At 38.0% G+C, this 20761-nt stretch overlaps 1 protein-coding gene across 12 annotated transcripts in view; it reads left to right on the top strand.

Annotated features, from left to right (window-relative positions):
* ADAM22 (ADAM metallopeptidase domain 22) overlaps positions 1-20761 on the top strand; it is a 203167-nt gene that overhangs the window by 121298 nt on the left and 61108 nt on the right. For all 12 annotated transcript variants that reach the window (XM_075922417.1, XM_075922415.1, XM_075922414.1 and 9 more), the window contains exons 6-11: positions 5024-5087; positions 5672-5741; positions 9751-9821; positions 12687-12761; positions 18559-18630; positions 19505-19671. In XM_075922417.1, the coding sequence (XP_075778532.1) occupies positions 5024-5087; positions 5672-5741; positions 9751-9821; positions 12687-12761; positions 18559-18630; positions 19505-19671 (519 nt within the window). The remainder of the gene's footprint in view (positions 1-5023; positions 5088-5671; positions 5742-9750; positions 9822-12686; positions 12762-18558; positions 18631-19504; positions 19672-20761) is intronic.

Here is a 20761-nt window from a genome sequence, read left to right as displayed (position 1 = left end):
TTCCATTTGTGGCTCTCAACAACTGTACAAAATCCCATGTAGCCTATCTGAAGCCTAACTTGTATTATAATTTGGACTGGTTCAGAAAAATTCTTGGCCTGATTTTCAAAGGCACTAAGAAACTGCAACTTCAGTTAACTTAATTGGGAGTTACAGGATCTCAGCACCTCTGATATTGAGGTCAGGCATTGCTTGAAGGATCATGTGATGAATGGCAAAAAGATAGTCTATAAATAGGAGCACTCACTCAACAATTACCTTATGCTTCTCTTTTTCCTTCCTGCTTCACTAAAAGGCAGGAACTTATCCGATGGGGATTTTCATTGATTCAATCCTTTTCCTTCTCCAATAGTTCTGTAAATTTTCTGTCAGACTTCTATACTTTCATTTAGTTTCTTTCAGTTAAATTTGTTGGCTTTGGTTTTTATTTTACATTGCAGTTTTCTATCTGATTGTTCATACCGTAATGCTTTTATCTCCTTTTAATCAAGATTTAGTAGTGAGGACTAACCCAGGAAATCTGACTTCAGGTTCCGTGCTGAAGGTGAATTTAAAAATAGTAGCATTTCAGTGCATTCAGCAGAGATTTAACTGCATGAGTTCCATTAGTTGTGATCCATTAGGTCTTGGATTGTAGTCCAGGCTCCTGTTAACTCTCCGAGGTAAGATAGGAAGGGGAAAAGAGACTGAAAACATTCCTTGCTGGTTTTTCTTTGGTCTTTGTTCTTCATGAAACTCACTGTTCTGTATTCTCTCAGGGTGTGTCTACACTTGCACCCTAGCTCAAACTAAATGAGGAGTAACGTTAGTTCGCAACAAGGGATTTGATTCAAACTAACGCTGCCCGGAGCGCACTTTCACTTTCGAATTAGCGGGCGTTCGGAATAGCACGTGGCCGAGATTATGCTAGTGAAGCGCGGGATATTTAAATCCTGGCTTCATTGACTATTTCAAATGCCTACATTTGCATCCCTAGTTCAAACTAGTGTGCAAGTGTAGACATACCCTCAGAGCTTAATTATCAAGACTAATACCTTCTAAAGCAGCTACACAACTATGGTGATGAAGAGTTGTTATCTTTTCCTTTTTATTTCAGCCCTCTTAGATACATCTCTTTTTTCCTTTTAGGAAGGAATCTTAAAGTATCTATATACAGATATCAGCAACAGAGATTAATAGGTGCCTCTTTCACAATAGGCAGGGACAATTTTGAAACAATATAATAGATTGGTGCATCCCAGGAACCTGCACAAGACTGCAGTGTGTCTTTCACGTCCTGTTAAGATCAGGTGCTGTAACACTGTGTCATAATGTGCGTTATCCGCTTTTATGCAGAACTTTTCATCAGTAGATCTCAAATACTTACTTTTCATCAGGAGATCTCAAATACAACTGATTCATGCTGGTATTTAGATTGCATTAGCTCAAGCCAGGATTGGGAGTATTTTTCTGGAGCAGAGGAAACTGGGGGCTATAATCATCTAATAAGGTCTGTAAGGCTGGTTCTTTGGTGAACATTATGAAATACACTAGCTAAAGAATATTGTAGGGTAATTCCCAACAAATATGCCTCTAAAGGAGCAATAAGTTTCATATTCTCCACATCCTGTTCAAGCTCTTTCCTCTATTTAATACACTCTCCAGGTCTCAACCTGTAACAGCTATATGATTCGTTAGTGGGTATAGATCAGGTGCTAAGGTTGTTGTCACAATGGTTTATTTAAATGTATCTTGCAATTTCTTTAGCTATTGAGGTCTGCATTCTTTTTAGTGATGTCCATCTCTCGTTCAGTAAATTAAGAAGGCAGTAGGATTGAATGTGTAATTTTCATAACTCTTAATTTCCTTTCTTTTTGGTAGTCACATTGAAGAAACAGTCCAATAGTCACAGTCTACTGTGGGTTAATGCAAAGCCTCAAATGAAAAATAGAACATTATGAAAAGCCCACCCTAATTATTAAGATTTCTTATGTGCACATGCCTTCTTAAATTTAGCTTTAGTTCATTTTTCCTGCAGAAGAGTATAGAAATAAGTGCAAAATTACTTGCAATTTTCATTTTGAATGTTCATATTGAATGTCTTTCAAATAAATTATTCATATTAATCTGTATTAATGCATTTTTATTACAATACAAGCTCCTTGGTAGAGAGCCATGTCTTCCTTTGTGCATTGTATACCATAAATCATAATCTATCATCTTAATAATGGATGATAGATTATGATAGATTATTTCTTGTAATATTACAACATTTTAAACATTCAAGTATATTCTTAGGCCATGATCTTACAAGCTTCTTCACACAGGGAGACTCCTTCCTTGCCCCAACTGAAATTAGTATATGGTACAGGGTACCTCACACGTAGCAGTTTATAGGATTGTGGTGTCAGTTTGAGAAGTATATAAATAATTTGGGAAATGAAGGGCCTTATCAGTATAGGTAGAGATCTGCAATAATAAAGCTTAATTTCAAATAACAGTTTAAAGGACTCTAACAGATTCTAAATACAATTTCTTGTTGGACTAAGAATTTACTGCCCACTGGTGGTGAAATTAAAAATCTGCTATTTTAAGAATAAATTGATTGAAGATATGTTTGTTTCAATATTTTTGTTTAGGGTTTTGACATGGTAAAGATTCCAATTTCAAAAGTGGTCTGTATGCTACTACTCCTTTGGATTTAACTTTTTTTGTTAGTGAATGATTCAAGTATACAAACTGTTGCCTTTGAATTCTATTATAAAACATCCACTGACTTAAGAAAGATCAGATTCATTGTTTGACTGTAAATATGTTATTGCCATTTATGAACTTTAAAGAGTGGTTTGATCCAAGATCAATACTGTTGGGTGAAATGATCAAACAGGGGGCCCTTTATTGTGATAAATGTGAATTATGTCCTCAAACACTGACACACGGATCAATCATGCAGCTCTAACTCATGTCATATTGTCATACAGCTAACTCATATAACATTTTGCATAATTAAAATCTGCAGGATGGGTCCAAAATCTCATTTTATTCTTAGAATGAAGGCCTTCATCAAACTCCGGATTTTTATTTTAAAACGCCGTAGAACAAGTTAATGCCTACAACATAGGTATGGGTTATAGAATCATAGAACTGGAAGGGACCTTGAGAAGTCATTAAGTCAAGGCAGCATGAAGCACCATCTAGATTCTCTGCAAAGGGATGGAATTTCTTTGAATTAAATATGTATTTATAACCACTGCTAATATAAGCTATATTCTTGGTAATCCAGAATTACTTTGATGGAGTCTTTTGTCTTATTCTGTAAATTGGCACATATTAAATAAGTTTATGTAAAGATGTTATGTTTAAAAATTTAATGTGTGGTTATGGTCCCCGAAGCCCAACAGAGTAAAATGACATCATCTTACTTATCACAGTTGCTCCCAGGGTACAGTCAAGGTCAGATGTGATTCAAGTGACCAAAAATGAAAAATTAATTATAAAATGTTTTAAGAATTAATGTCAATTTTTACTTTCATAAGCCAAAAGCAAGTATCCATTTCAGTCACTTAAAGAATGAAAAGTAGTGTTCTTTTGTTTTTTTGCATACTCAGATTTTACAAAAAAAAAAAATTCTCCCTTATTGAGATTGGATACTATATGTCAAGTCTGAGCCTGCAACTCATATATATAGAGTGTCTTTAAAATCAGAAAGAAGCACTTGAGAGAGGAAATGCTGACACAACTTAATTTCAACAACACACATGCTGATGTAATAAAAAAAATTGCAAGAAAAGGTTGACTCAGTTTAAGATGAGAAAAGAGAGGTGGGGGTAGGAAATGTACCTCTTTAGTATACTGTCAATTAACATTTTATATATCACATCTATTTTATTTTAGTGTATCATTCACCTTTGTGTAGAATTCCAGTGCCAGTCTTAATCTTAAATCACATTTCAACTCAAAATAGGATTTTAAATTGGATTTAAGTGATGTATGGGCCTTGTGTGAGGCTTCTGCACAGTGGTAAATGTCACCTCCAGCTGTGTATTTACTTGTAAACAGTGGTGCACAGTCATGTGATTTAATTACTATAGGCTATCTACATTCACGTAGGCTCCCTTAACGCTTGAGACTATCCTATGATTAGAACTGAACCGTGTGTCACCTTGTTAGCTTGGAAAATTGGTGATTGTTCATATGTGCCCAAGTACAGCAGCAGACTTTATAGCATATACAATGAGAATGCCTGTAGATGGTGCCCTTAAACTTCCTCTGCCATTTGAAAGATATTACCTGAGAGCTATTTCCTGTACATATAATGAGGAATACCACAAGAACTAGTGAAAGCTTTCCATATGCTAGAATACATACTGTATGAAAAGACAACATAGTGTGAGAGATTAGCTCTGGCAGTTCGTGGAATATTTCTATAGATGTTTCATAGAAAACCTGTTTATGTCTTTTAAAAACAAACGAAGGGCTTACGTTGGTGTGTGAGGGGAAAAGAATGTTGTTCTTGATTTTTGTCTGTTTGTTTGCCTTGTTATGTTTGCCTCCAAACTGTCCCCATAATGCGGGGACATGTAGGAGCATGCAGGCAGGCAGATTTATGGCACCCAAAAGCTTAAAATCTAAGAGTGAGCTCAATTCAATACTTTATTTTGTCATGACAAGTCATACATGAGTTCCCAGAGTGTAAAAAGTATCTACTCTTAAGTATCTATCAGCTGTAGGAACAATCTGCTCCATGCAGGGAGCTTCACACTAGGGAACTGGGTCAGTTAGTTTCTGCTGCTCTTTGTGTCTAGCTCTTCATCACTACAACAAGGGAGAGGAAAAACATTTATTTTAAAGTTGGTTATAAAATCACAAAAATTGGCACAAGGACTCAGAAACAGGGATAGTGCCTGAAGTTGCTTTTATCTTATTTTTAAATGGCTATAATTCAAGGTAACAGCCTTTCCTTTTTGTTTACATTTGTTTTAACCTTTTTATAAATGTTTTGTAAATCATTAGTGAACGTTACCACTTTTCCTGCCTTTAACAGTGGGATGTTCTATGATGGAAATCATACTTATCTTATTGAGCCAGAAGAAAACTATACTTCACATGTAAGTAGAACTTCAATTAACCCAGTATTCAAATACACAAGGGAGGCAGAGAACACAAGCAGCTTTATCTTCAGCCTTGCACCTCTATCTTTGGGACTGTATACACCGGTCCTTGTCTTCCCACTCTCAGCATCTAATCCATATATTTCTCTAAACGTACAAAGCAAAGAAAGAATATTGTATGGTATTTGAGTTCCCAGTATCCTAATATAGTATTAGAAAAATGGGAGGAGGTTTGCTGAAGTTTTCCTCCAATAATACATGTCATAGCTTAACTACCCTTTGGCAGCATCTTTAAAAGTATCTTGGTCATTTGCCAGTGCTGGAATCATTTAAAGCAATATATATAGCATATCCATTTGCATTTCATATTATTCAACTTCAAAAAATGTAGACCCCAATCCAGGGAAGCATTTAAGCATGTGATTAGGCCCATTGACATTGAAGGACCTACCTGCAAGTGTTCCTTTGTTTTCCCAACATGTTGGTTTGGTACCTAATGCAAAAGATATCTCATCTCCCTAGTATTCACCAGATAGTACATTTTATCTTATCTTAATTCATTCCACTGTTTACTATTTCAGGAGGATTTCCATTTGCACTCTGTTTACAAATCCAGGTTATTTGAATTTCCGTTAGATGACCTGCCATCTGGTATGATTGTTTTTAATGCTCTCTTATTTTAACTTGTGTCTTATGGTGCCAAAACTTGTTTATCATATTTGGTTGCTAATTTTCTTTAGGGTTTTACTCTTTTGTTTACCTGAGTCTCTCTTTTTCTGTTTAGGTAAAAAAATATATATTGAAGGAGGGGAATAAACCTAATAATTAGCTCGAACCTCAACTCAATCTTCATATTTTTAACATATTTAATAAACTTTGAAGATTTGAATGTTTTATATGCCATTACAGCTGCAATATGTACTTTACATAAAAAGTCATGGTGACCTAAAGATTGATGAAGATAATCCCCTAGTTACTAAGGATTGATGAACATCAGTGATTTTCTCCATTATGAGATATAGGAATGGTCAATTAGTCTGAGTGTAGCAGTAGGAAACTGGCATTTCATTTTCCCAAATGCCCTTTGACCTTCAAAGTAAGTCAAACTTTCTTTGCAAAAACTGAGACTTTCTACTTGGAGAAGTTTCAGAAAAATCCGGTTTTGTCATGAAAACACTGTGTTGGCTGAGATGGAGAAATGTTGCTAGTTGATCAAATTATGGAATACTAATGAAAATAACAGGTATATGACTATTAATGAAGTGGAGAAGCTGCATAGGGCACAAATCCTGTTTGGCTGTTTGGTAGGGTCCCATATTTTAACAGGTTAATTATACTTAGCAAGTTTTTAACAACATGTTATTGACTTCACTCATCCCTTCGCTCCTTCCCATGTTCACATATATTGTTATAAACTTGTCTTCAGTTTCAGGTTTATAATGAAAGTTTTAGCATCTGCAGCAATTTTTGTAATTATGAAAATTAATTTTCCAATATTTCCATTATTTGTTTATTTAGATTTGTCTTCCCTTTAGTCTTCAGTTTTATTGTATGCAAATGTGTAGTTCCCATTGCACAACAGACATATGCTGAGGGGAGAGATAAACCACTTAAAAAGAAATCCTGGTTCCTCTGAAGTCAATGGCAAAATTCCCATTGACTTGAATGAGACAAAGACTTCACTCCAATTCTTCACTGATTTATATAGTAGCATAACTGGGAGTAATGGCTTTACAGAACCAACACTTTTCTGTCTCTGTTTCCTTTAATGGATATGATACATTTGCAATTGTGAGCTTGTAGTATTTTTATTTTTATTTACTACAGCAGGACTATTTCGCTAATCCTGTCCTATAAGACTCTTTTATAACAAAAGTGCTTTGCTGTGTACTTTATTATTGCCAATATTTCTCTTCTCTATTTCCTCACCTTTTTTATGAACTTACATGCCCTAAGGACCTTCTAATTTGATACCAGGATAATTTGTTCTTAACCTTAGTAGGCTCTGTGCATAAGATGTCAGTGCTGCATTACAATGTATGTTGATGTATCACACTCCTTTTATATTGATGATGAAAAGGCAAAATTAACAGATCGGGGTGACTTCATATCAGTAGTAAAAGAAGCAAATGGTATGATATCACATCAGTTGCAACATGGATTTTTATGTTCTTTTGTTCCATGGGAATTACAAAATTATTATTAGAAAATAAATTATACTTTGCTGTATAATGTCCAACAGATATACCATCTTATGATATGCATCTGCCCAATACCACTGATTGTGAAGAATTAGGATTTTGAAGAGACAAAATCCAAGGTTCTTCAAAAGAGTGGTGATTTACTAGGTGATACTCTTTCCTGGTACTCTCAGGGCTGATGCTAAATCAATCAGTGTTCTGGCATGATTATAGGGGACACTTTGCTATTAGATGCTGTTTTTCGGATGAGACAAAGTAGATGTCCTGATCTTCAGTGGTCTTTAAAAGTTTTGTAGCGCTTTTTCAAAATAGGAGATGTCAATTTCCATCTGACTTTGTTCCAACCTGAGTATTTCCTGTGTGATTTCAATTAGTGCTGTATTGTTCCTGAGATACTTTGGGATGGGAAAGCACTGTGCATGTCCTTGTCGTTACCATTCACTTATTTTATCCTAGTGCTTGGATTACATGTACAAATGCAGTAGTTGGTAGAAAATGTATGCAGGATGAGTAGAAGTGGAAATATTGGAAAATTTTTATGGCCAAATGTGAAAGCAGATGGTTTGGGATTTTCATTAACTAAAACTTGAGTGCCAAGGAATGTGTGTTGGAAGGGCCTAATTTTGCACAGCCCCATATGCCTCTTTAACAGCCTTGCTGAAATGACTTTAGAATACAGAAAGCAGCTCTCAACCCTTCATGATTAGTGCCTCCAAAAGTTAAAGAAAGAACAGAGAAGGGAAACAAGGATATTAAAGAGGATAGGATATAATATGAGAGAGATTGCTGGAACTTCTGTATATCTCTCTGAAAAATGATTAAGGGGATACACAAAAACTGCCAGAATGTGACAGTTGTTGATACAAGAGAAAGAAAGGGACTTCTGTGTGTAACAGACTCAATTGAAACAATGCATACGAATCTAAAATTAAAAAGGGTAAAGTTCTGGTTAATATTAAAAATAGTGAACACTAGTGATTTATTTGGCTTAGTTGTACCCATAACTGTGATTTATGAACACCTGGCAAAATGGGATTTGGCAAAAGAATAAACTGCTCATGATTAGAAGTTTAAAAAAAAATAAGATTTTGTGGGATTAGTGTGGGGGTCATATCATACTTACTGTGGAGAATCTAAACATCGCAAAAGATTTCCCTCAACTCTAATGTGTATCACTAGGCCTGCCGATGGGCGTGGGGCAGAGTAAAGGGGGCAACTGCACAAGGGCTTGGCATTTCAAAGGGGCCCAGAACTCCTGGCTGCCACCATTGTTACTTCGGTAGCATTGGTGGCTGGAGCACTGGGCCCTTTTGAACTTCTACTTTGTGCAGCTTTGAGGGCTGGACCCTGGGGGGCGGAGAGGGGTCAGTGCTTCAGTCCAGGTGGCACTAAGGGCTGGTTGCCCTAAGCCCTGCCCCTTCTGCCCTTGGCTCCACCCCTTTCAGGGACGCAGTGTCGGGCCCCCTTTGCACCTTGCCTCAGGGCCCATGGTGGCTGTTGACCCTGATTATCACTCTATGACTATAGTCACCTTAAGCATAGATTAATGCAAAGAGCAATCAAATCGAATCCACATTGCAAGAGTGGCTGTTTCCTGCATTCCAGAACATATGATTCAGTTCATGGTAGCACCATATTAATAGAAATCACTATGTGTATTTGGTGAAATATAGTCTTAGGACACTAGTACAGGTTGGACCTCTCAAAACTGGGACTCCCTCATCCAGCAACATTCATGGTCTGGCCAGGACCATGGGTGTTCTTGGACCAGGGAGTCCTGGCTGGAAGCCCCAGTGGTAAGAGGGCTGGTGGCTTGGAGCCCGGAGAGGCTGGGATTGGGACCAGCGCTGGAGCCTCAGTAGGACAGCAGGGGCTACGGCAACCCCAGTGGCAGGGCCTGAGACGTGGTAGCCCCAATGGCGGGGCCAGGGCTGGAGACATGGCAGATGTGGCAGCCCTGATAGTGGGGCCGAGCCAGGGATACGTCAGTTCCGATAGCAGGGCTAGGACTGGGGAAATTCAGGCTTCTGGGGTCACAGTAGCCTGGCAGCCCAGCAGGGGGGACAGCTGGGGCTAGCAGCAGGGAGGGAAAGTTGTCTGGGGGGCCAGTAGCCAGGGACTTCTTCTGGTCAGGCAAATTCCCTCCTTCGGGACTGGTCAGGTCCCACGGGTGTCAGATCAGAGAGGTTCAACCTGTAACACCTTCTGAAGATGAAGTCCACAGAATGACTATATTAACAGACCAACATTATTAATAGCTCAATTTTTATAATTTCTCTGTTAGGAAAAGTAGGTGTTATGTTGTTTCCTTTTCTAGAAAAACTGAAAAATGAAATCATAATCAGATATGATTGATAGAACGAAAATTTCCATATTGTGTTCATGCTGCCCCAAAGTTATGAAGCAAAGCACTGCACTTTTTTTAACGTTAGATTTATTTGGCTTTGTTTTCCACTTAGAATTCTGGCAAATGAATACCACATCACAGAAGTTTGTTGTAAAGCCAAGACACAAAAGGAGTAAAAGGCAGGTATGTGCCCACACAATTTCTAAAGGCTATATCAAGAGAGTTGGTTTGCCACTAATGAAGGAATCTTGCCACATAAAATCCTATTACTCTTGCTGTTTTAGCATGAGACTTACTGCCTTTGCAACTGTTTTTATTTAGTTATGTATGTAACATCTCGGTAACATTGCTAGAAAGTGCTGAGAAATCTCTTCTTACACACTAAGCAACCATGAGCTACTGATGTTTGTTACAGTGAAATCAATATACTTTTCTCTGTTGGACCCAGATGGCTCATTCATTTAATTTCCTAGATTTTGAACAAAATTAGAGGTGTACCAAGGATCATTCTGGATAAATCTCAGGTGATGATGGTGGACTAGGAGAATAGCCAGAGGGAATAGCTGTAGAAATACTTGCTTTATCGAGTGGGTGGGGATGGGGGAGGGGAACATTCCTGCTTTTTGTAATTCAAATATTCATTGTGGATTGACATACAAAGAGCACGATCCCTGTATAAAAAAGCTTGAATCTAAATTAGTCACATACTACTCACCTTATGTACAAACTACTGTGCACCAGTATAGTATGTGATGATAAAAGCTTGGAGTGGTGGAGATATTTAGGACACATCAAGCACATTTTCAAAAGTGCCTAGGTGACTTCACAGTCAAGCCTCACTGAAAGTCAATACGACTCAGGACCCTAAGACACTGAAGTACTTTTGAAAATTTTACCCATCAACATTAAAATACTTCAAAAGCAGGATTTAAAGAGGGGAAGTGTTTGATGCACCAGGATACAATCCAGATTAATGAGGAGCTGTGGCATCACTGCCTTCTAACCAGGAATGCCCTTTACAATGTTTTGCTTCTGCAGTCTCCAGTCTTAATTGTTCACTAACAACTTCCAGTATGCAAGTCACTCCCAGCCACATCGCTGTGTGTGCTGCTTGCCAGCCATACTTTGGCTCTTACTGGCCTTGCTTATATTTCAGGGTGTCCCCAGCTTGCTCGTAGTCTTAGATTTTCCAGCAGAAATGTATGTCCTGTACTGTCCTCTCATGGACAATACAAATTTATATGAACTCCATTATTTCTTTATTAGAAATAATCATCACACAACTTGCAGCCAGACATTTCAATGTAAACACACTGGATTAGATAAAACAACAAAACAAGTTTATTCACTACAAAGAGAGAGATTTTAAGTAAGTACAAGTAATAAGGCATAAAAATCAGAAATGGTTATAAGAAAATGGAGGTAAAATGCTACTAGTGCCTAACTTAACAAACTATGTCAGACTCAAGCAATATTTCTCAACATATGCTTTCAGCAGATCTACTGACTAAACCCTCAGGTCAGGGACCCTTCTCCCAAAATCCAATGAAGGCTTCCTTTGTTGCTTCAGGTGTTCAGAAAGCAATGGGAAGGGAGAGAGACATGTGTTTGCCCCTCCTTTTTATCGTTTCAGCATGTCTTTTAAAAACATTTCCAGGTGAGAACCAGGAAGCCAAAGGTCTATGGGGAAGGAGATTTCCTATTGCTTTTTCTCACCTGATTGAGCTGACTTTGTCTCCCCTTCCTGCTTGGTGACTCTGTTTACTGATTAAATGCAAATTAAGCAGAGCACATTCCTTTGAGACAGACCTGTTTGCCAACTTCAGTTTGGAACATGTGTTAACAATACCATACAGTGGAATTTTATAACTTTGTGTACAATGTTGTCATATCTACGTCATCATGATAATATTGACTACTAAATTATTGGTTTATGAAGGTTACCATATATGCAATATACAAAGGTTATTGCAACAAATGTGTATGGTGTGGACATGGGTACATTCTATCTTATAGTGAGAAGGTGAGAGTGGCAGCAGCTATTTGGAGGTAGATGAGAAGTGAGGAGACCAGTGAGAAGAAGGTGGTATTAAATGACCTTTTATGAGCACTAAATTCACTGAGAAATATATACTTGCAGTGATACTCTGCTGCTATCATGTTTATCTCCAAGAGCATGATACTTACATAATCACATCCCAGAAAAGAAGCAAGGATTGAATGAAAAACGAGTAAATGTCTCAAAGAGATAATAAGCACATATTCACTGACATAAAAGAAAACAGGCAAATGAAAAAAATGGGTCACGTAAATAACTTTTGTGAAATTCACTTTATATCAAATAGCACTAGAGGGATTATCTGCCTTTACGTAAACAAGGAACAGTTGCTCTAGTTTTACAGCAACAAGAATAACATAAGATGGCAAGACCAGGGAAAATAATGGCATCACTTAGAAACATGGCTGTCAATATTTGTAAACCAGAAGGAAATGTGACACTTAATTGACTGTGTATTAGTGCTAGTTGATTTAGAATTTGAATAAGTTGTAAAGACCTTATAAAAAGGCTTTTTTGTATTTGCCATTCTGAGAGTTTGTAGCAATTCTGTGAGTTTGCAACTGGTACTAAGCAAGTTTTTAAAGATGTAGACACTGTTTAGACTCTCAAAAAATCTAGAGTTCTTTTAGAAAAGTCTAAGTTTATTTTGTAGGACTTACAGGTATTTTGGAAGGAATGGGGAGCAGAGAACACACTACATTTTAAAATATAATTTTCCTATTGACCCTCCAAAAAATCTCCTGATTATATGTGTAGCTAAAAGATGTGTCCCTGTTTATAGCTTGGAAACACAGGCTGATCTGACATACCTACAAATTATTTTTAGTAGTACTGCTGTCAGTTTTATAAATAAAAAAAAATGGTGGCACAATGGCAGGTTTTATAATAGACAAGAACACAGGGAAATGATGTATCCTTGCTGATGTGAGAAATTAGGATTTATTTCCAGTTGCCATTTAAACAGCTATTGTACATTAATCTTTCTGCAGGTTCATCAGATTTCACGTAAAGTTGAGAAGGAAACAAAATATATTGAGTTAATGATAGTGAATGATCATCTAATGGTAAGACTTGTGTATTTCACTATTTGAAAAACATTGATAATTTATGATTGCCTTATGTGCTTTCAAGGCTTAAACAATAATGTAGTTTATGTCCTAAAGATAGGGTGGTTGATTCTGATCTCACTTCTATCACTGTGTGACTCCAGCAAAGTTACTTCTAATTTTCAGCAGCATAACTGAGAACATAATTAGACCTAAAATATGTACAAAACAAGATTTTGACACAGAATGAACAGCTGTATATCTGACTTCATGCTGATTTTTGTTCCTTACTCTCTTGAACATTATGTTTACTATAATAACTAAACAACCTGTACTGTAAGCCTGCAGTTTGCTAGTGTTTTTTTTTTATTTTTTTAAGAGAACGCATGTCACTTTCTTTGTTAGGTTAAAGAGCCCTTTCGTATCTTAACAGAGAGAGACATAAAAAGAATCAAAAGCTGGATGTTAAAGCCAGACAAGTTCAAATAGAAAATAATGCTGTGTCTACACTGGCGCGATCTTGCGCCAAAGTGGCCGCTCTTGCGCAAAAACTTGCTGCCTGTCTACACTGGCTGTATGTTCTTGCACAAGTAAACTGACATTCTACTGTATAAAATCAGGGCTTCTTGCGCAAGAACTATGATGCTCCCGCTCAGGAATAAGATGTCTTGCGGAACTGTTCTTGTGCAAGAGGCCAGTGTAGACAGGCAACATGAATTTCTTGCGCAAGAAAGCCCTATGGTTAAAATGGCCATCAGAGTTTTCTTGCACAAGAGAGCATCTACACTGGCATGGATGCTCTTGTGCAAAAGCACATGCCAGCGTAGACACTCTCTTGTGGAAGAGTTTTTGCACAAGAACTCCTCCACAAAAGAGTTCTTGCGCAAGAAGCTGCCAGTGTAGAGGTAGCCTAAGGCAAAAAAAATTTAACAATGATAATCATTAGCCATTGGGAAAAAAATATTAGGGGAGTTGTGGATTCTCTGTCTCTTAGGGCTTGTCTTCTACTACATGGTGGATTGATGCTCCAGAGATTGATCCATCAGTGATCCATTTATTGTGTCTTCTTAGATGTGATAATTCAAGCTCTGAACACTCTCCCATTGACTCTGGTACTCCACCAGGATGAGAAGAGTAGCTGAAGTTGATGGGAGATCAGCTCCCACCAACCTTACCACATGAAAGACACTACATTGACTTCAGCTATGTTATTTGTATAGCTGAAATTGCATAGCTTAGATTGACGGGGAGGAGGCATAGTATAGAGTATGCTTTAAAGTCTTCAAATCAAGACTGAATCAATTTCTGGAAGTTATTGATTAGCCAAATGCAAATGATCCAGGTCAATAGAGGAGTAACTAGATGAAATTCTATGGAATATGTTATATAGCAGGTCCAAGAAGCTACTGGCATGTCTGGCCAGGCACTGGGGTTGTTAGAGGATCTCTTTGCACTACCCTCATCCTGACTGCTGGCTCCAGGCTCCCATAGGCCAGGAACTATGGCCAATGGGAGCTGCAGGATCTTTGCCTGCAGTCAGGGGCAGTGCACAGAGCCACTGTGAGCCTAAGAGCTGGACATGTGATCAACTCTGGGAGCTGTCTGAGTTAAGCACTGTCTGGCTAGAGCACACAATCCCCAACCCCTCCTACACTCCAACTCCCTGCCCCAGCTCTGAGCCCTTTCACATACTCCAAACCCCTCCACCCTACACCACAGCTTCCACCTGCTCCAGCCCCATCCCTGAGCTCCTTCCCCCATACAAACTCCTTCCCAGAGCCTGCATCCTTCTCCCCAAGGCCCTGCCCCAGCCTTGCCCCCCCACCCTGCACCCAGAATGAATTTTATGTTAACCCTGAGCACATAGCATCTTTTTAAGGGTCACAAATTATGTTGCTGCATATCTAAACAATTAGAATTAGAGGAGATTATTGCAAATATGTCTCTTTAACTTATCTTTTTCCTGTTTTTGCCATCCTCAAAGAGCAGTGCCTTATAATTGCTGAATTCCTGGCCAGCTGAGTACATACTATGTTAAGCCATGTCTATGCAGCAGCAGCACAGGTTGTGTGCTTTATCTATGCTGCAGTAGGCTGTAGTATTGGTGCTCCCTATAATAATGGAAAGGAATATTGTGTCACTATAGGAACATTGTGTCACTATAGGAAGTCCATCTTGCCGAGCAGCCGCACATACGCCACCGGAAGCATTTGTCTGTCGACTAGGCCACAGCTACACTTGGTTTTAGGTCAGCATAGCTATGGCTTTTTCGCATGCTTGAATGATGCTGTTATGTTGATCTGACTTTGAAGCATAGACCACACCTTAGTGATATCTCAGCCATCATAAATCAGTGTTGAAATCTGTCCGGGGTAAGCAAGCTGTTCCCAGAGCTCACTGACTCTGCAGTAGTCCTTGCTTAATATTCTCATTTATACCTATAGAGTAGAAACAGTGACCATGGAACTGGGAGAGAACCTTCAAAATACTGGAGAATTATAAATGGATAGAACTTTATTCACAGATAGTTTCCTTGCTCTGACTCTATAATCTGTGGTGGATGTAACACACCAAGGGTATTTTATGGTAGCTGGAAATAAACAGCCATGTACAACATGCTTTACATCTGTTTTTTTGTTTTTGACTTGCTGTAATGTTGACTTACCGTAAATTTTCTATTGCCTGATAATGCACACAAATTTACAGTGATTTATTAGTGATGGAGAGATGGATTTAATTTAAAAACCAAAACAAACCCCAATAAAATTTTCCCTGTTAGATGTTTATCTAAAAACAAAGAATAAGTGACCTGAGATGAACTGCTAGCGGCAGTCACTTATAGAGATGTGCTCCCATAACTAGATCACAAAGAAGGAAATGAACCAAATATCTCCATGAGAAATTTTTGTGGGGCGATATCAGTGTTTGCTGAAAAGGACAAAAATGGACTGAAAATACATTTTATTTCCAATCCTTTAATAAAAATTATCAGTCATTATTATGTATCTAAAACATTTCATGTGTAGATCTCCTACCTAGACCTAGGCCATTGCAAACGTGAGCAAGCATCATTATTTTAGTTTCAAAGATAGGTAAATGGGATTATAGGAAGAGCCTGATTTTCAGAGGGGACTACGCTCCATCAGAGCCTCTTATTTCTCTTGGGCTTGTGGAGGCTCAGCACCCCTTGATAATGAAGCTGCATGTGATTTGCCCAAGGTCACACTGTAAATCGATGGCAGAGCTGAGACCGGAACTTTTGACAGTCACCCTCATTGCTTCTCTGAGAAGATATTATAAACAGTAATGAATTAAAAACAAATGGAAAATGTCAATGACAAAGTTGAAAAACTGCCAGCCATTAGAACAAGACAGTCAATACAGACATCAACTAGAGAAGAAGTCGTGGAGTTTTTAGATTCTCTTTCTCCTTAAAATAGGAGTCTTCCCAGGTCTCCTCCTTGGAGTTGGGTTGAAGCCAGTTACAGGGCCTTAGCTAGCTCCTCCTTTCCCCAGTTAGTCCTAAGGCTCCAACGGGGACAGTAGCATATATGCTGGTCCCCTTCCTAAAACTCATCCAGACTGGCTGGGGGAGACAAGAGCCTTGTCTTGTCCACTCTTCAAGGCTCCTGGACTCATGCCCTTAAAAAAAAAACATGATGGGATTTCCTTCCAAATGCTACTTATATCTGGGGCTACTTCCTCTTTACCTAAGTCCTGGTGTGTATATATATCAGACTTTCCAAAATCTTACAGGACCACATCATGTGATGTTGAAGGCTGACTCCTAGGCAACACTACCCGTATAGGAAGAGACTGTCTTATCCCACTGGGTTTTACCTTATTTTCTGTATTCTCTTTGTGCCTATCTACCTCCTCTTTCCTGTCATTGCCTTCATTAATAGTGATCTTCAGCTTCCCAATGTTCACCTTTGTCTCTCATCCCTTCCTAAGAGTGCCCTTCTTTTTCATCTCTCTGACTCAGATTTTTACAGTAATATTCTGGTCTCCTTTTCCACCAGCCCAGCTCTGAATACTCTTGTTCAGACTCTAGTCTCCTTTTCTGCCTCCTGTTCATAGAAACAGTCTTGGCTTGTTTCTGGCAGACATATGAATGTTAGAACCTTCCAATTGCAATTGCTCCCCACACCCTCTTATGCCAGCTGCTGCTACTTCAAAGAATAGCACAGCAGGATTCTGAAAATATGAGCAGTCTGGAGGCTCCCAGTTTTGCATGATGGAGGGGTAGGAATGTGGATAATTTCTAATAGGCCTTGAAGGCTTGTAGCTTCCTGAAATCTTCAGGAACTCTTTGAAGCCAGCTGCATGTATTTTTCCAAGACATAACAGGGAGATACAATTTTGGCTGATCTAATTACTGCTGTGGACAAGAAGAAAATAAAAACTGAGTACCATTCAATCAAGACCATTCCTTGGTATTCTGGGGCCAGACAAGTGGCAGGGCTAGAGCTTTGGCAGTCAACAGGAACATATGGGAGCCTTTCAGTGATTGCTTCTACCAGACACATTCTGATATTTCAGAGTTGTTGAATGGGCTACGTGGACAATGTTTTTAAAGCCTCAGTCTACTAGTTCTTGATATTATGTCTGGCAGCACTATTTTCAAATGTAACTACTAATTTTGAATGTCCAAATTAACACAGTATATATGGGCCTGACTTTTGAAAATGAGGTCCTTTTAAGCCATCCAGAATTGGGCCCAAGATCATTAGATTCTTTTGAAAAATTTGGCTATATGCGTTAGGTTTTTCTAGGATCCTTGTCATTGTGTTAGCTAAGTGCCATAACATATAAAGTGCTTGTTTATAGAAGGGCTTGTTTATAGAAGGTGGAAAAACTTGGGAAGATTGCTGTGCTGAGTAGGAAATACTAACTTTGTAGAATAGTAATAGAGATGTAGCCCTGTTAGTCTGGTCTAGCTGAAACAAAAGACAGGACTATGCAGCACTTTAAAGAGTAACAAGATGGTTTATTAGGTGATGAGCTTTCATGGATCAGACCCACTTCCTCAGATCAAATTGTGGAAGAAAATTGGCATGACTATATATACCAAAGGGATATCATTTGGCCCTTTGGTATATATGGTCATGCCAATTTTCTTCAACAATTTGATCTGAGAAAGTGGGTCTGGCCCACAAAAGCTCATCACCTAATAAACCATCTTGTTAGTCTTTAAAGTGCTACATAGTCCTGTCTTTTGTTTTAACTTTGTAGAGTAATACTACAGTACTTTGCAGTAAGGGACCCAGTTGTGTATCTTTACAAAGTGTATGAGACTATTGCTATAGATCAGCGGTTCTCAAACTTTTGGGGCTCCAGAGCCCTTTACATGCATAAAAATGTATGAATAAAGGCATAGAATAACTGCAAGAAAATATATTTAGATAAGTGAAGCTGTGGTTATGTGTGTTAATGGAATAACTTCTGTGAAGCAATTTCAGGTAATTCTACTGCAGTTATGTTGTCAAGACCTGTATTGGTATCTAAATGTTAACTGTTTAATAATAATAGCAATTAATAACAACACTTTGCATTTCTGTAGCACGTATCACCAAGGATCTTAAAGAACTTTCTAAACATTCATTAACGAATCGTCACCACACCATTGTAAGGCGAGTAGGTAATATGCATATCTAAAGAATTTGCTGGACAGATTTTTTTAACATTCTAGTCACTACAAAAGATAAGTAGCTTGAATACAGCTTCTGTTAATAGATCCATCTTTTGCTTTATGTTTTTCAGTCAAAATTATTTGCAGAAATAAATTTGTAACTGGTCTGTGCTTGTTTTTCAGTGTAAGAAACATAGATTATCAGTTGGCCACACAAACAGCTATGCTAAATCAGTGGTGAACATGGCAGATTTAGTAAGTATCACTCAACTAAATGCTTTTCTAATGCTGTTATTCACATGATCATGGTGCTGATAATTGTAGGAAATGTTTTTTCACACCTAGACATGATTTTAATTTATGTGAATTTTGCACTAAAATTTTTAGAGAAATTATATGCTTTGTTCAGCCTTTGAGAAATTTGAGTTCATACTATTTTATATGGAGCAGGGAAATATAGGTAGTTGTTTGAGACTAAAAATTGATTGTAGATGGCTAGTCTACCCAGAAACATTTCCAGTATTTGCAAATGAAAAATAGTATTCCCACTATTGAAATCCTTTGATCTGTGACATCATGATTTCTGATAAGCCACTCAGGCACTGCTCACAGCACTGCTGAAGAATTCTGTAATAATGGAAATAGTTATAATTCCTGTTACATATATCTGTTAAGGCATATAGAGCCCTTTTGTGTAAGTAGGGAATGCTGAATACTATAAAATAAAGATAAACCATGATTTTTCCAAATATAAATCTTTGAGCTATCCAGGATTCTTGTGTGGTCCTTTAGAGATTTGTATGAAATCTCTCAATTCATTCTAACAAAGATTTTAGAGACTGAGAGATCTTAACCAGGCTCAGCTTCTGCCAGGAGCTCTTTGCTGGTAGACTCTTTGGTCATGCAGAAATGCTTACTAGGATGGGGCCTAAAATTTTGGATTTCATCTCTAGTACTATTTCCTGTTTAAAAAAAGAAAGTTAGTGAGCTTCACAGAACAAAATGTTCATTATTACAGACTAAATATTGTATTACCTCAAAATGTAAGCTGTTACCAAAAAAAAAAAGGAAAAGAAGCACCTCTATTTCATTTGATATAATATATTTGTTCATTTTGTTAATCTACTAGATTTATAAAGAACAACTTAACACCAGGATAGTATTGGTTGCCATGGAAACCTGGGCTACTGATAACAAGTTCACCATATCTGAAAACCCATTGGTGACCCTACGTGAGTTTATGAAATATAGGAGAGATTTTATCAGAGAGAAAAGTGATGCAGTTCACCTTTTTTCGTACGTAACTTTGTATGCCATTTTATTACTATTTTTTCATTCCATGGGGAGCACTTTATTATTAGTGGCTGGCATGTCTCCTCTCTATTGTGTTATGCAGCATACAGTAAACCTGACACTAATGTGTCGGAACAGGGAGGTGGGAGGGCAGAACAGTGTAACTAATCATATCATTAGAGATAACTTTCATGCTAGTTTCAATATACTAAGCACAAACTGCATGTGCTGTGAACTCCTGTTGTATTGTGTAACTACCTACCACACCAACACAGCTGCTCTGATGGATACTGCATGGCACTATATTGCAGTAGAACACTACCAGTGGGCCACTCACATTATTCATTTATAGCAGAACATTGAAACTAGTGTGGAGAACTTCTTAAAAGCCAATGATGCAATACATCCTGGGTGCCCTGCTGAGGTTCTCTGTTCCCTCAAACTTGTCCAGAGACAAGTGCACCACAAGGATTGAAAGTTGAATATCATTCCTGGGAGGAGCTTTTCTGCTCTTCTCTAATTCCCTGAATTGTTTTGGTAGTGTGATTCATGTAATAAAATCTAAGATAAAAGAGCAATCTCTTGGTGAGCAACTGGATTGGGGTTCAGTTCCCTGCTTCGCCATAAGCTTTTTGTGTGACCTTGATCAGGTCACTTAGGGCCCAATCCCATAGACAGTTAGGCATGTGCTAAATTAGTTCTATTGACTTTACATGAGTAAAGTTAAGCATGGTGCATAAATATTAGTGGGCCCAGATTTTATTACTCCTGTGCCTCTGTTCACCATCTATGTAATTGGATAAAATACTATATTTTTTTCCAGCCTTTGCCTTCTCTGTTCAGATTGTAAGCTCTTTGGGGCATGATCTCTTGTTGCTGTAGGACACTTTATTTGGTGCAGCCACAATCTTGATTGGAGCCTCTTGAGTCTAGCCGTTACTATAATTACAAATAATAATAAAATAGTGTGAGAACATTACATTCTTAGATCATCTAGAAATAGCATATCCTACAATTACACCTTTTTACCAGGGATACAAATAGTGGAATTAAGGGAATGAGCTTGATGGTTGTGTGCTGACCCCACCTGGCC

Source organism: Pelodiscus sinensis, chromosome 2, assembly GCF_049634645.1.
Source record: "Pelodiscus sinensis isolate JC-2024 chromosome 2, ASM4963464v1, whole genome shotgun sequence".
NCBI classification, from domain to species: Eukaryota; Metazoa; Chordata; order Testudines; family Trionychidae; genus Pelodiscus; species Pelodiscus sinensis.
This window is presented reverse-complemented; position numbering and strand designations above follow the sequence as displayed.